Genomic DNA, 16,517 nt, shown 5'->3' on the forward strand with positions numbered 1-16,517 from the left:
TTAGCTGACATGACTTTAGATGTTTATGGCACACTGTGCTCTCTCTTCCCATCTAGTAGGATGGATTTCCAAGTTAAAAAGAATAGTGCAGTGGTATCTTTTTCCCCCCGTGAATATTTTTGTTCTGCATTCAAAGAACTGCAACATAAGTAAGAAAGTAGAGCCTAAAGCATCTGTGACTGAAGAATGGGGGCAACAGAAAAAATAATGGAGAAAAAAGATTGAGAAAAAGAAAGTGCTTGTGCTGGCAAGACAGCCAGTTAGGCAGGGACAGAAATAAAGAGGAATCAAAACAGATGAAGGATTACAGAGTAAAAACTATTTGGGAATAAGATGTTGGGAGATGTAAATAGGGTAGAACAATAGGGAAGAGCATTTGCTGAATGTGAATAGAAATCATTGTAAAGTTTCCACCATCTCCTAATAAAAATACAGTAGCCTTGAGTCCTTGTGCTTTATTAAAAACTCTAGCTGGAATACATGAAAGAAGGTGGGCAAATTATTCTCAAGCCAGATAACTTTCAGATGTAGGAGAATGTAGAGATTCGATGAGATTTTTGAAGGCAAAAAATACTTGACGAACCACACTGAAGAAAAGATGCACCAAGGAGGGGACGAAGGAAAAGAAGAAAAGAAATGGTACAGGGAAAAAAGAAGGAAGATTTGAGCTATAATTAGCATTTGTCTGGCTGCAGGAAATAAATGATCTCTTACCCAAAGAATTTTTCTGGTACAGGAAAGTGTCAGTTCTAACCCTATTTTTGTTAGCTGTCAGGTATTACCCTCCCTTTTGTTCTGGCAAGTGTATAAGCACAGGATTAGGAGGTTAAACATTTCTATAGTGTGCTCTCTTCAGAATGGGCTTGGTGCTGTTTAATGCACAATGAACTATACTGCAGCTGACAAAATACAGGTTTCCTGAACCAAATATATTCAGTTCAATACATTTTCTTTGGTTATGATGGACAGTAATCTAGTGTGACATAAGGTTTGATTTTGCACGGCTGCTGCATTGGTTCTGTGGTAAATGGAAGCTGTCCATTACAAAAAAATGCTATTATTCCTATAAAAGAATGAACTGATTTGAAAAACTAAGAATTGGTTCAAGTCTGCAGCTTACCTGCATGTGGAACTTTTTACCCAACTCCCAGTACTGTACTTCTCCATTCGCCATGCATTCTCTCCCTATCTTGGTGAGACAGAATTTGAGAGCCGGAAATTCCCCCTCTGTTGGGAATTGTTACACACAATCTTTTGATTCCATATTTAGTGGACACTTATAATTTTTCTTGTAATGCTTTCAGGGAAGCTTTACATGTTGATAAGAAGGCACTAGCAGTCCTAGTACGTGTTTTTATATACTTTCCAGTTCCCGGTTGTATTTAGGTGAGAAGGAAAAGAATAGCATTTTGTTATGGCTGAAGATTACAGTTCATCCCAACCTGTGATTTTTCTTTATTTATAAAATACTTTGGACTGAATAGACTCTGAATTACTGTAGGGCTTACTGGCACAAGCTAAAGTGCAGATTGCTTTTCCCAGTCATGAATTTCAGTTAAAAACAAACAACTGATGAACACATTTCCCTAGAGACTGATTTAAATAGGGGTATTTCATTTGTATAATTCCTAAATAATATTTTCCTTCATGTGTAGAGATAAAAGAAAGCTTTTGCTTAGGATAATTTTGAAAACATGGAAGAGAGACTTTTTTTTAGACTTTGATTTTTCCTTTTACAGGGGGATCAAGTAGGAAAATATTTATTGCAGTTGGGTGAAGGCAGCATTTTTATAGAAAAATTAAAATAAAAAATCAAATTTGAACTAAACTGAAAAAAAGAGGTAATATTTTGAGATTACATCAAAACCATAAAATTTGCAGTAGTTGTAATGAAAAATTATTTTTACAAACAAAAATTTGAATTAAGTTTTGGACTAAATTGCAAGGGTAGTGCCATAATTGTACTCTGTTTTAGAAGGGGGTCTATTAGGAAATGAAATAGAAATTATTAGCAAAGGCTCCTTCAGGCCTTATTTACAGCCAGCATTAGATAAAGTGTTACTTAGTGGGCAAATAAGCCTGCCAGATATGAAAGAGACAAGAAGAAATGTGTCTTGGCATGCTGGGGAGGATATAAGTATGGAGAAAGCAGAATCTATTATATTTGATAGTGATGGAATGTTGCCTGAAATGACCCTCCATTCTTGCCTATTGTTAACTTTTTCCCATGCAAAGAAAAAAAAAATGCCACAGCCTGTGAATTCTTTAATAGCAGCCGTCTGGATGGTGGAAGAGCAAACTGTTTACATACATTATTACAGATTTCTGCTGGGTTGTTTTGGTGCCCTACCAAAATTGAGGTTCCCCTGTGGTACTGTAAAAACATAGAGATTGTTCTGACCATAAAGAGTTCCAGTTGACACTCATGAGACAGAGACAGACAGGAGGGAGCAGGAGAAGCGGTTTGTCCAAGGTCGTGGCGTAGGTCAGCAGCAGCACCAGCAGGAAAACAGGACCCAGAAGTCTGGGTTTACGTAAATAGGGGCATTTACCAGCATAATCACTCCCAGGGAAGCACGCCCATATGAGGCATTATGTGGGTATAACGCTAGCTGTCGAGGATGCTGGTGCAATTACATAAGTAAACTTTCCCAGGCAGATGAGCCACTGCTCAGGGGCTGTAAGCACAAAACCCCGTTGCAAGGAGACATTCTGCCAAAGAGTGTTGTTGGAAATCTAGCAAGAGGAAGGAAAGAAAAAAACAAAACAAAACAGCCCTCACTTCAATTAGAGGAAAAGATAATTCCTTTCAAGTTGAGAGGCTCGACTCCTGCTGGCCTTTGTTCTTAAGCTTACCCTTGCTGTAATTTCCCAGAGTAACTTGAATAATGCCAGTTTGTTCTGTGATTACCCTCAGCTGGAGCACAAAATTAATATCTCACTAAGTAATTCCGTACATGATGGGTGAACATTTAGTCAAACATGCCCTAAAAAGCTAGGATTTTCCATGTTTGCTAGAACTCTTTCAGTGACAATTAATTGCCTGTGTTCGTATATGTTTATGAGCCTCAGTAAACAGGCAGCATATTTACGTCTCCCCATTACCTTCAGAAATAAACTTCCTGAAGAGAAAAAAATCTCATGTTCCCTGATTACAATCTAATTTTAAGTAAACAAGGGGTGGGGAAAGTGACTAGTAAGCAGGACTTTGTAGGGAGGAAGGTGGGAGGTGAAGAATTTTCTCCCTCTGGAATCATACCACATCTAATGCTGGTAGTATTAAGTTAAAATGCTGCAAGATAGAAATGGCCTTGGTAGACATCTTACTGTTTGGAGGTTTGTTTGTCTTTTTTATCCTAAGAGTTTAGCCTCAAGACCAGATGCAATATTTACTAGCTTGTGATGTGGAGTTCCTGTAAAAAATACCACCTGTGAAAGGCATGTCTTCTAACCTGTGCTCAATCCTGGCATTTTCTGAAAGCCCTAAACTATTGATGTGTGATCCTATGATGTGCTACAGCCAATGTATCTCTCCCATTTCTTCACATTGCATCTCACTGCCATTGCACTGCTTTCTCTCCACATGAATCCCTTCCAAAACTGATAGAAAGTACCAATCCTTTCCCCCATTGGTCTTACTCGCTTTGGCTTTTACCATGAAATGAGGGTTTGTGAGGCAAGAGTAACCAACCATTTTTTGTCACAACTGGGGCACTGCCATTGACTGGTCATGTTACTTAATCCTCTTCCACACTGCAGGATGAATTAACCCTTGCAAAGTGTTCTGAGATGTGTAGGAAACAGACTATAGACAAAGGACTAAGTATTACTTACTTTGGTTGTATCCTTTAATATCTGCAGAAAGAGGACATTAGTTGTACAGACTGTAATTTCATTCTGTACAACTGACTGCTAGTTTCACTTACTTGTGCTTGTAAAGGACTATATCAGGTGGAAAATACAACCAATTTAGTGAATGTTCATTGTTGCTCACTTTTTCATCTAAAATTTTTCACTCTGCTGCTGTCCAAAGATTTCCATTAGGATTGGGTCTTTAGGTAAAAGTAGACTAATGGAAACATCCAAGCCATAATGTAAAGACAGAAGACGATAAAGTGAAAAATAATGAAGTACGATGATAGATGGTAATCCTTTGCCATTGTCAAAAATCTTGTCCATTAACTCTTTCAGATCTACTTTAGGCCATCTGTAGCTCTGCCTAATTCTCGACTTTGTGGTGGTGTGATGGTTAGCACTGAAGGTTGGAGAGCAAACCTGGCTGTTTTTTTTCCATGCAGGTGTGTGTGTGGGTAAAGCCACTTTCAGTGGTGCTTGGTCTCTTGTGAAAGGAGTGCACCTGAAAACAGTGGCATCCCCCAATTCAGAGAGGTTCTGTCAATCCTAGAGACTTAATGCTGTTATTGTTAAGCTAAGTGCTTCAATCCTCTGTGTCTTTTCCTCCCCACCTTCTCTGTGGCTATCACATGCTTTACTGATGGTTGTACCAGGATTTGTCACTTCTTAGAAACTTGATTAGCTCTCCTTAGGTAAATCAGATTGATAAATGAGCCATTAAATAGTAAAATTCTGTGTTCATTAATGTAGTTTTAAGGTAGCTGGACTGAAGGAGCTGACAGATCAAAAAATAAAATCAGTGCTCTTCTTGTAATCCATTGTAAACAAGCTGTCAAGCCTCACTATGGTCTCCTTTGTAATAGCTTTAATGAGTAAATAGTGAGAATAAAAGTAGAGAGACAGTGTAAAAAATATAAGCCAAATATAATTTTTTTCTTTTTTAAAATTTAACCTATTATATTGTGCTAGGTGGTTGTATCTCTATTTCTCTAGCCCTGACTTAGAAAATTTTGACATAATTTTGTCAGCTAAATCTTCTAGAATACGTGTTGCTGCTTTTACAGAGCAAGGAGCTAGAAAATGTTTGAATTGCTCCCTGACTCTGATACCTATGACTTTAGCAGGTTTTAATAGAATAGGTAAAAAGCTTATTGAAAAAAAAAAGTGTAAGGAGAATTGTATTTTATCAAATAAAACCCCTGAATTTTCTAGTAGATGTCTGTTTTTTTCTTTTGACCCAGTTTTTGTGAATGAAGAAATCTGCATTCTCTGAAAGGTAAAAATACATCCAAACATGTAATTTTTCTGTACTTCAGGCTGCTAGGAGAAGGAGTCTTTTTTTTTTTTTTTTTTTTTCCCTCCCTGTCAGTTAACTCCAGGTTTCCTATCCACAGCTTTGGTTGTTGCTGGGTTAATATCCTTTGGTGCTTCTCTTTGAATGTACTTGGCTGTCAAGTTTACAGATGATGTGTTCCCATTTATTTAATTTCGTTTCTAAACTTCCCATTGAAGAGATCCTTACTGCTCACCTGGCTTGTGAATCTGCCTCTGCCCTCAGGTGAGTGACAGGAGTGCCTTTGCAGATGCACTGGGACCTGGCTCACTCCCTGGGTTCCCAAGGCTGGGGCTGGCTGGGGCTTGATAATGAGCCCTCCCATAGGAAGAAAAAAACAGTTGTGAAGTTTGCTTGCTGTTGCTCACTGGGATCGAACAGCTTGTCTTTTCTTTTGAGGAACATTTATACTTAACACTCGGTAGGCAAACTGCTATTTCAGTTTGCAAGTGGATTCAGTTATTCAAATGCACAGGCCAGAAAATGAAGGGGATTCTATTTAAACAGTGTGCTCCCAAGTCACAGATGATCTTTTTGATGTCTGTATTTTGCAAATGGAAATTTTCCATTTTCCAGCACTAGCATTTGTTCAGAGGCTGTATGCTATCTAAATCTGCTTTTGTGGCTGTTCATTTGCATTTCTGCTATGCTATATTGCCTCCTGTCTTCTCCCCTTGGCCCCCCACTCTTTTATACTGAATTCCTATTTTTGCTGCCTCCACTCTGTCTTGCATCTCTGAAGGCTCAATCATGCAAGATGCTGAGCACTCAGAGCAAACAGCAGAGTCTGCTCAGCACCTGGTCAGGATTACAGGTGAAAAGGCAAATCCAAATCACCTGCATATTGAAGGCTTTTGCTAAGAGAGACCAGGAGAAAGGTGGAGCTGTTACCCACTCAAAAATAGTCCCACTCCTGCTGTAGCTCCCCATCTTTTCTCAGTTGCGAGAACTGCTGGAGCTACTGGCCAGTGCATCTGATGTGGAAGTATGTGGAAATGTTGGGTTGAAATTTGATGGCATGATTTGAAATACTTGCAGTATTCAGATGATATAGCCAAAACAATCCTTTCTGTATTTAAAATAATGGCCACAGAAAACCTTGCATGTTCATATAGAGTTCTTGGTCCGAATGCACAGTTTTCTACTTCCTCTAGTATTTATCTTTTATTTCACCCTGTACACATAGGTTCTTTCTTCTCCCAAATCTGGTTACATCCACTTCTACAAGCAAACCGCTTAGCAAGAAAAACTGCGTTAATATCCTGAGGGAAAATTGAGAAGGTGAGGAGAGAAGCACAACAACTTAATTCTGGCAGTTGAAAGAACAATTTGAAAGTTGTCTCGGCTCAAAGTATCACGTACCGTCAAGTAATCACTATTCACTTCTGCAGATCCCAACCCTCAAACAGTCCATTTCACCCTCAGGGAAAGCCGGGGAGGGGTGGGGGGAGAAAAAGGCGTAAGCAAGAGTATCAGTGGAGTATCATGCACTACAATGAGAGGCAGCGCATTTAAAGCTGAGCGGTGATACAAACTTTGGGGCTGGGAGGCGGGGACTGTGGGCTTCTCCTTCCATTCCTGTCTTTTTTCTAAATTCACTTCTCAGCACAGAAGATGAATGCAGAAGAGGGACCACATGGTCCTGGCCAGCTTGGAATTCATTAGGGAATGGAAATATTCAATATTTTACCCAACCAGGCTTTTCTTCTGAATCAGTTTTAGCAGATTCAGAAGCTGGGGCGATAGTAACGCTCCACAGGGCTTATCTGGGTGTGCAAGAACCCGGTGAATGCCTGTACAGTACTCTGGGAACAAAACACTCATTTTGCAAAAGTTTTTCTCCTGCAACAGGGGAAAAATACCTATGCGAGCATGGCATTCCCACTGTGTGGCAGAGGTGCCTAACTACCAATGATTATTAATGCCTAGTGATGAAAGCACAGTGTTTAGGCAGTATTTTGAGCGTGTATATGGCTTCCCGCACTGCCCTTTTCCTTTAGCTGCTTTCTTTTGCTCATGGACTAACTGGCTGTGGGGCAGTTATGGGAATCCATAACAAAACCCTCTGCTTACGAGAACAGCAAACTGCCAGAATAAAGCGTGATATTTCCATGTTCCTGTCATGTGCAAGCACGTGCCCACAAACCAAAACACAGCTGGCAAGTCTAATTTTAGCTCTACCAGCCTTGAGAAGTGTCCCTTTAAAGAAATTCTTTTTATAAATTTTTTTTGGGTTTTTTTTTTTTCTGAAGCAATTTGGTTGATAATACAGCAGCTGACAATCCCACTGCAATACTATGGATGATTTAAATAAAAACAAAAAGAAACTGCTGCCCCACATTTTTTTCCCCAAAAATTTATAAATAGGCAAAACCACTGTAGAAAGGCCCAGGAATCTGATGACATGTTAAAGAAATTAGTTATTTTGAAAAACGAGAAACTCTAGGATTCGTGTACAAGAGGAAACATTTTGTTATTCACGCACTTTTTTTTTCCTGATGATTTATAGCCCTGTTGCGAGACAGACTCTTCCTTCGAGTCGTTCGGAGGGTAAACATTTGGGCTGGCGGTGCTGACACAGGTCGCGCACGCCTGGGCTGTGTGGCAGGTGTGGGGCTCTCGGCCGGACGCGGGGGCACACCTGGCCTCACCTGGGCCCGGGCGGCAGCTGCTGCGTGCGGAGTGCCCCGCCGGGGGAAACGCGGCCGCGGTAACTTCGGTGGTACCGCGGTATTTTCACACGTCTGGGGGAAGGCACCCGCACATCAGGCCGGCCGAATTTCCTCTTTACCCTCTTCCTCCATTTTGTTCCAACTTTAAATAAACCAAGTCTTATATAAGCGGTCTAACAAAGTATGTATTTAATATGTCTGGCCCGGGGTCGCCTCTCCGCGAAGTGCCGGATGACGGCGCGGAGTAGTTTGCTGAAGGGGGAGGACGGCGACGACTTCCCTGCTCGGCGACCAGGCTCCGTGACCTTCTCCCGCCCGTTTGTTAATTTTTTTTTTTTTGTTAAATTAAAATCATAAATATAAAACCGCGTTTCGGGGCTGCTCTCCGTCCTCCCTCGCCCCGCGGCGTTGGGGTTTCCCGAGTGGCACGGCCGCTTTCCGGAGCTGCCCGGTCCGGCGCGGGCGCGGAGCGGAGCGGGCGGGGGCGCGGAGGCGGCCGCGCGGCCTGCGCCGACCTCCCGGGGGAGCGGCGCGCCGAGGTCCCTCCCACCGGCGGCGCGGCGCGGAGGGGGTTTGAATGAAAGACAGGACGAGCCCTGAGCACCATGTCACTCCGTGAGGGAGGCAGCGGCAACTAGACTGGGGAAGGCGCTTCCCTCCCCCCCTTTTTTTTATTTTCTTTTTTTTTCTTTATTTTTCTTTTCTTTTTTCTTTTCCTTTTTTTCCCTTTTTTTTTTTTTTTTTTTTTTTTTTAAATTTGGTTGGAAGGGGGGTGGGTGGGGAAGCGAGAGGGGAGGGCTCGAGAGCGGGGCGAGCCGAGGAGAGGACGAGGAGAGCGAGCGAGAGAGCGAGCGAGAGAGAGGCTCTGCGGAGATTTGGAGTTGCACTGTCTTCCCGGCTCCTCTGGCAGGACGGTTCCCTCCCGAGCCGGGCAGCGGGCACCGCCGGAGGCACGCTGCTGCCAGCGGGGGAGGCGGGCTGCTCCGCCGCGGGCACCCGGGCACGGGGCTTCCACCCACCCACGCACACACACCCGCACACACCCCCTTCGCGCACACACACACACGCACACACACACACGTATATGTTCCTGCGGGCGCGTTTTTGGCTGCGCTGGAAGTAGCGCGCGGTAGACGGCGAGGAAGTCTCGGCAGCCTCCTCTGTCGCCCGCGCTGTCAGGAATAGCGGCGTGAGAGGAAGAAAGGCCCTGGGGCACTACACCCTGCCAACGAGTTCCCCGCACCAGCCAGAAGGACTCCAGCTACATGGGCAAACGCCTGGACCAGCAGCCAATGTACCCCCAGTACACCTACTACTACCCCCACTATCTCCAAACCAAGGTAAGGGCTGGCGGGGCCGGGCGCCTGGCGGGGGATGGAGAGCGGAGCCGCGCGAATTGCGGGCTCGCCTCTTCTCTTTGGCGATTTTTCTGTCTCTTCCTCCGGTTCGGTGTCACACAGAGCCGAGCTGGTAGGCAGAAAGCAGGCGTGAGAGAGGCAGGAAGGTTACTGTCTGCGCTCCCCTTTATTTCTTTTAATTTATTTTTTTTCCCCAAGGGCTGCTGGCGTCGGCTAATTCCTTTTATTGTTTGGGGAGAACAGTGCGGTTAACGCTATCGTAACAGCGGGCAGGTAGTGTGTTTGTTAGAGCATGGGATAAAGATTGCTCTGGACAGCATCGGACATGTAATACTTTTGGTGGCTTTTCCAGTGATCTCTACAGTTTATTCGTAGCTTAAAAGCATTTTGCTGTTAGAAGAGCTGTCTGTGACAACTCAAACTTTTAATCAGCTGAGGAGGAGATGCTGTGGAGCTCAGAGGAGAGCTCGGAGCTAACCGACTGTAAATCTGGTGGAGTTTGTTTCAGTGCGTTGCTCTGCTTTTAATATTTCATTATATATTGACGATGATGTGGCTGTACTCTGTTGCATTTAAAAGGTCTAGAAATAGAGGGTAACTACTTTTGGAGAGTGTATCCAAGCGCGGATGCTTCCGTTTTCTTTCTTCTTGTCTTAATAATTTTTTAAATGCCAGCAGACTGGAAAGCAGGCCTGCCTCTCCTAGAGAGGCTGAGTGAAGTCTATGTTACCTGGCCATGAGTTAGTTAATTAAAGCCTTATTTTTATAATGCCATTGTGTAATAGTCTGCTCTCTGAAAAGATTTCCTGTGTGACCAAGGGACAGTAACAAAAGAAAGCCCTAAACCGAAAGTTTGCAAATGCTGTTAGGGTACTGTATTTGGAGAAAAGAAAAAGGGAAAAATACACACTTCACAAGGTGAAGTGTGACCTCACAGCCACAGATTAACAGTTTCAGTAAATAAAGGAACATCCTTTAAGAGGGAAAAGCCAAGTCAGGGCGCACACACGTGCGTATGGCACTGCGTGCACATATACACACTGCGCTTCTGTGGCAAATTTAACACATGGGACATTTGACGTGTGCATCTGTGTGCAGTGAAGTGCCACCAGGGAGGCTGACTTCTCCAGACTTTTGGTTTGAAACACGTTGATCTGGCTGCGGTTATGAAAGGATAAGTTATATTCCTTGATAATAAAAATTACTTTCCCGTTAACGTTTATAGCCCAACTGCTGCATTATATAAATTAACTAATTTTAAAAACTGTGATTCAGGCTGCTTGGAGTTGTGATGACACCAGAAGCCCTCAGTATGATTACAGCCTTGTAATTCATGGCAGGGTTACCTCTCACTTCTTTGCTCTACTGTTTCTTTCACTGCATCATGCAGGTTTTTTTTTTTTTTGTATAAAATTCATCCTTTTGTAATTTTGTATTTTGCAGTGAATTTTATAATTTCTCTCCCACTTCCTTTCAAGGTCAATCCAAATAGCATTTTACCTTTGTGACCATTTAGTGTGTAATGTTGCTGTTGCAGCAGCAGCAGCCCGTCACTAGCTTGACTGCAATATTGCCTATAGCTTTAACTGTTTGGGGGATTGGGGGATGCAGGCTGATGCTATTCCTCAAAACCTGGCAAGCCAAGGACATGAAACAATTGATGGTGTTTTTTTGAAAGAACAATAGCCTCGAGTATTGGAGGAGAAATATTGGACATTCCATCCCTTTTACTCACGTAGCTTACATTTTGCCAGTTGTCCTTTTTTTCCTTCTTTTCTTCATTTTTTTAACTTTGTAGAATATGCTCTTCAAAAAAATTAATCTTACATTTGAGCTTAAAGTAGAAACAGTAGCTTTTCTGTACTATGACATTTTTTAACCCCTTGCTTTAAAAAAGAATTTAAATGCATTTTTTTATAGCCGGTATATAAAATTATCAACCCCGTGAAAAGTCATGTGCATCTGTCTTGGCACCCTTGCACAATTACAATAAGGACAGGTAAAATTTCAAATTGGTGATACATTTTATATGCCATTATTTTCTTATTTTCCTTGGTCCATAGCTAAGCACATACTTAAACTCTAAATAATAAACACAATATACATTATATATACAGATGCAAGTATTTCTCTTCTACAGAACATAAGACTTTAAAGTCGTGCAGACAGGCAGCATCTGGATTTTGTTACCTTAAAGCTAGCCATCAGCTTCTGGGACATTTTAAACCGGTTAGATCCATTGTATGTCTAAAGCTAATAGTTGGGTAATCAAATAATCTTGTGGTCGAGAGTTATATCTTTTATCATCGCTATTGGAGCAACACGTATAAATAAACCTTTGTATGATTCCAGCCGTCCTGAGAACTTCATCTTCTTATTTTCCAAAAACTGCTCTTTGTACCAAGCATGGTAGGATTCAGCTCTACAGAAAGAATGTGTTTTTATGCTCATAGTCATGCATGCTGGGGTGGGGGGGGGGGTTGTGCATTCATTTGTAATTAAGAAAGAAATTCTAGGCTTTCTTACGGCATTTCTGTACAGCTTCTGAAATTCAGAGTGGCAGTATGTTCAACAGGCAAAGTTTGGAAATTCACATTCCCCAGCGTGTTTGGGTGAAGTGCTGCCTTTGCTTTGCTTGTTTGGTGAAGTTGCCTTGGTTCTCCTTTGGGAAGTACCGCATTACTGTACATCACGTCCTTTGCACGGAGGAGCACGGAGCTGCGCAGGATTTCAGCCTACAGCCTGTGTGTGTGTCTTCTAACGTGGCTAGCATGTTGTTGTGCAGAAAGGGTGTAAAGCTATATGGGTAATGGGATTATAAATAGAAAAAATGGATTCCATATGTTTGTCTGATTGCTATAACTTTTTAGTGTTTTGCGGCCTTTTGTGGAACACGAAGCACGCACTCGTTCATTTTACTTGTGATTCTCCATTATCTAATGCCACCACTGAAGCTAAAACTTTAATTTCATGTTTAGGAAAAGCCACTGTCATCCAAAAAGGAAAAGGAGGAGAGGGTGTCAATCCTTAAGAGACAATTGCAATTAATTTAGTATGTCTCTTAAGGACAAGCACTGAGTTGGAAGAAGGACATAACCTATTCCTGTTTTGGTGTAAAGCTGTCTGACAACTTCAGTTTGAAAGTACAGTTTTGGACCTTCTTTAGGCAGATGTTGAGAGTAGGATCCAACTGTCCTAGGAGTTTATTTCAGAGTTAGTCTTTCTGGTTACTGTTGTAAATGAAGTATAGTCTCATGTTCCTGTTGCAAAAAATATTGCAGGGAGGTGGTTCAGCTCATGTAAATCTGATGATAATCTGTAGTACTTTTTATTCTATTTTGAGATGTTAAGAGAATTTCCTTAGTTGCATTCTTGCTGATGCTACTCAAAGAACTGGTTTACAGGAATATGTTGCAAATTGTCACATAAAATGTTAATGATGCCAAATCTTGCATTGTGGTCTGAATTTCTTTCTTTTGTTCCTTGCTTGCCAAAGCAAATTTTTTTCCCTTTGCCATTTTGCACAGAAGAAAATAAAAATAATTAGTATGAAGTATCATATAATGATGTGAAAAAGGGAGGAAAAATAGTAACTCTGAATATATTTGAAAGAGCCTCCTTCATTAAGCAGATGAAGTGTTTTATCTTTGTCCTCTGCAGCTTATGATTGGACCTCTTGCTGGGGTCAGCTTTCTTTGCAAACAGTCTACTGAAAAGCCTGGATAACTTGGGTAGAAATGAGGAGGTGCCACAGTTACCTGTCGACAGGAATTGTTTGGTTTACAATCGCTATACCTGCACTTGGGGTAAAAATATGCCAGTTAAGCAGCTATTTCCGTGCGGTTTGCTTTCATGCATTCTCCAGATATTTCCTACTTATTAGTCATGGTTTGGGTCTGGTAGTTTAACTCTCATGGTGTTGACTCTGTAACCCAGTCAGATGGCTGAAACACCCCAAAATAAGAGTCAGTGTTTACAGTACCCACAGTACCTCTTCATCTCTCTATGTCTGATGCACGTGTGAACACGTGCAAAAGGAAGAAGTGTGATTTCCCAACACCTGTCTGAATAAAACTCCATCCCTGTGGCTGTGAAAGGTGTACAGGGCTTAGTGAGCATGTTCCTGAAATGACTAATATGTGCCCCAGCCGAGGAAAAAACATTTAGGAAGTTCTAACAGTGTACTTAGAAGAGTTTAAGTTTAATTATAGTGATTTTATGGGCACATATTTAAGTGTGTGTTATGTCACCTTTTTGACATTTTTTAAGACATCTTTTGGCATGAGGGAATTGGGGACTTCTTTCAGTTGTGTGCTATGAGCATAGCTCCCTCCTTGCTCTGTCACTGTCTTTTAGAAAGTAGGCACTTGGAATAGGTGCAAAGCTCTTGCCTCTCTTCACTTTGTACCTACCAATCCCGTGCTCTTTTGTCACTCGCGTTTCTGTTTAGTGGGTTTACGGCATTCCCCACTTTTGGCCATCTGGCCATACAGAAGGCCTTGAAGAAAGCGTTCCAGATACGGAGATGCCTGACAGGGCTTCTCTGGCTGGTGGTGTTCAGATTGTGTTTGGTGCCTGGTGTGAAGCAGGGGTCAGGTGTAAGGAGTAATTCATCAACCACACACTGATTTCAGGCTGCATTTCCAACCATCTGCAGCTTGGATCGCTGCCAGAGCTCAAAAGTCTAGCTGGAGCCCATGTGATCATGCCAAAGTAAAGGCAAACACTTGCAAATAGAGAAATGCATTTCTAGGAATGAAGTTTGTTCGCACTTAGCCCCTGTTTGATTCAGTGTGTCACAACGTGTTTTAAGAGCTGCCCGAAAGGAATATGAATTCATTTAAATGCCATTTAAAAATATTTCAGCCTGGCTATAATTTTGATAGCAATATTAATATCTAGCTCTAGTATTTGCCAATTGGCTTAAACAATAAGGAAGATAAAAGTTGTGTTCATCTGAAAAACGTAGAAATATATCAACTCATTTGCTTTCCATTTTTCCTTGCATGCCTGGATAAAAATACTTTTGTTGTTTTAAGGGACATGATTATTCAAATGGTGTTAAATTTCTTGATTGATCTTCCTTTCACATGTTGCCTCAATGCAAGTCTTTTTAAATTAAAAACCAACCAACCCACAAATACCCACAAAAAGAAGGACCAAATAAAAGAAAATGAACAAACAAATAGAAAACTCCCCAGACCAAATCTGGGGAAAAGGAAAATTCAAGTACTACTTCAAACACTTATGTATTATGATATTATACAGGTATTTATTTTGCAAGCAGATATTTTATTTCTGTAATAAAAGATGGAAGTTGCAAGTATTTGCCAGATTAGGCTACAAAGATCTTGCTGTGGCGAGTGCTGTGTGCTAATAGTTATAATTTATAATGCCTTATACAAGGTACCCTTTCAAAATAAAGTGCAATGGTTCAGAAATGAACTGGTTTGGTTTTTAATGCATGAAGTCCTTTCAAAGAAAGCATGATGGTATGCTTGCACTTTAATTCAAGTATCTTGGTAAAAATCATCAGACTGTCGGTTCTTAAATTTCCATGAATTAAAAAACAGATAAGAAAGGATGCATTTCAAGTAGGATGTCTGAGTTCATTTCAGGTCTTGCTGTGAGTAGCCTGTATAGTATTGCTCACAAGCACTGTTTTCTAATTAAATTAATTTTTTTTTTTTTTTTTTTTTTAAGGGGTGGGAAGTGAATTTTCCACTATCTATACTCTGGGTGGGGACTTTGAGTTTGCTTGCAAACAACCCCATTGTGGACTGTCCAGGAAGAGAAGCAGACTTGAAAAAAAACCAAAAAAACAACCTAATAGTCTGGTTGTATATATTTTTTTTTTCTTGAGGAAAAGAATTTTAGTGCTAGAAATTTTATGTAGAGGAAAATAGTTAATGTATCTCAAGAACTTGCTTCCAGTGCTGCATTGAAATTGTGTTTTGTAATAGTCTCATCAGCTACAGCTGTATGTGATTAAATAGTGTAATATCAAAAGCATGTGTGAATAAGAGCTTTTATGATATAGTTGTTCCATACCAAAGACTGCAGATGGGCAGAGAAGGGAGACAGAGAACAGTGATTTAGTCAGATATTGTCAGAGCCTATACTCTGACTGTTTCTGTGGTGGTGTTTTGCAATTGCTTTCCCACTCATACGGGCAAGATTGAGTAACAAAGGGACATTTAGAAGCAAACAGTTTTACAAAGAGAGCTATTCTAAACAAGCAGGTATCAGCCCAAGAATGATGTCCACTGATGCAGAATGATGTACCAATATTTTAAGCAGAGGATTAACAATAATATTACTGAGTCAAAGTTATAGTGAGAGGGGTCTGTTCCGCTTCCTTTGAAAAATCAGTGAAAAAGATTCAGTTGTCTTCAACAAGACAGAATCAGGCCCACAAAGCACATACTGATCTCCGTGGCAAAACCAGGGCAGCTGAGCAATATGCAGGTTAAAAAAAAAAAAATACAGTCTCCAGAGAAATAAAAACAGTCTATCAAAATGATTCTACGGTGTGCAAGGGGCTGAGGACATACCTCATGTGATACTTAACAGCATTTTGTGTTTGCTGTGGCTGTAATTTCTATTTAACATTATTTATTATGATTTATAATTTTAGAGAATGAGCAGCATAAACCAGATGCTTTGTCTTTCTGTCTCTCTCTCTGCCAGTTGAGATATGATTTATACAGAGTGGAAGTCTAATTGCCATAGGAGATGTCTCACATGGAGCCCAGTGCCTATAATGAAGATTAACAATTTCTGTAAAAGACTAAGTGCCGTTAATCCACAAAAAGTATCAGAGAGCTGGTTTTGCTTTTAGTTATATAATTCTTAAGATAAAAATACTGTGTAGCCTCTTTGAAATTTGAAACAAGTCAGTTTTCTGTGTAGGTCTTTTCTGATGATACAGTGTTTCTAACTGGAGAAGTGAAGCAAAGGTTGCTTGTCCTATCTCTAGCTGCAGATTGGAAGCTCCTGTTGTACTCCTCAGTCATACGGTCTTTTATATTTGGTTGGTTTACAGCAAAGTCTAATCTCTTCTCCTAAAAGTTTTTTATTAGCTGAAAGGCTTCAAGTCTGACATTGTCAAATAAGAGAAAAGGTTTATTTTTCCTACCTTTTGGATGGAAAGACTTCTTTTTCTCTTTCTTTCCTGATTTGTTTCCTTGTTTCCTTCCTTGTTTGCTTTTAGGCTTTCTTGCAACCATGGTAGAAATAAATTCCCTCTCTGCTTATTTGTTGTGAAGTCAACTTCAGTATCAAATTTGGTAGTTTATT

General features: G+C 41.0%; 1 protein-coding gene across 9 annotated transcripts in view; it reads left to right on the top strand.

Moving 5' to 3' along the window:
• The window catches only part of RBMS3 (RNA binding motif single stranded interacting protein 3), a 713,047-nt gene that overhangs the window by 252,009 nt on the left and 444,521 nt on the right, over positions 1 to 16,517 (top strand). For 2 of the 9 annotated variants that reach the window (XM_085051168.1, XM_085051169.1), the window contains exon 1: positions 8,647 to 9,200. The exons of the other annotated variants lie outside the window; for them this stretch is intronic. In XM_085051168.1, the coding sequence (XP_084907294.1) occupies positions 9,126 to 9,200 (75 nt within the window). In that variant the 5' untranslated portion in view covers positions 8,647 to 9,125. Of the gene's footprint in view, positions 1 to 8,646; positions 9,201 to 16,517 lie in introns of those variants that run through there. 9 annotated transcript variants of the gene reach the window in all.

This window comes from Lichenostomus cassidix, chromosome 2 (assembly GCF_008360975.1).
Source record: "Lichenostomus cassidix isolate B80296 chromosome 2, HeHo_3.0, whole genome shotgun sequence".
Classification (NCBI taxonomy): domain Eukaryota; kingdom Metazoa; phylum Chordata; class Aves; order Passeriformes; family Meliphagidae; genus Lichenostomus; species Lichenostomus cassidix.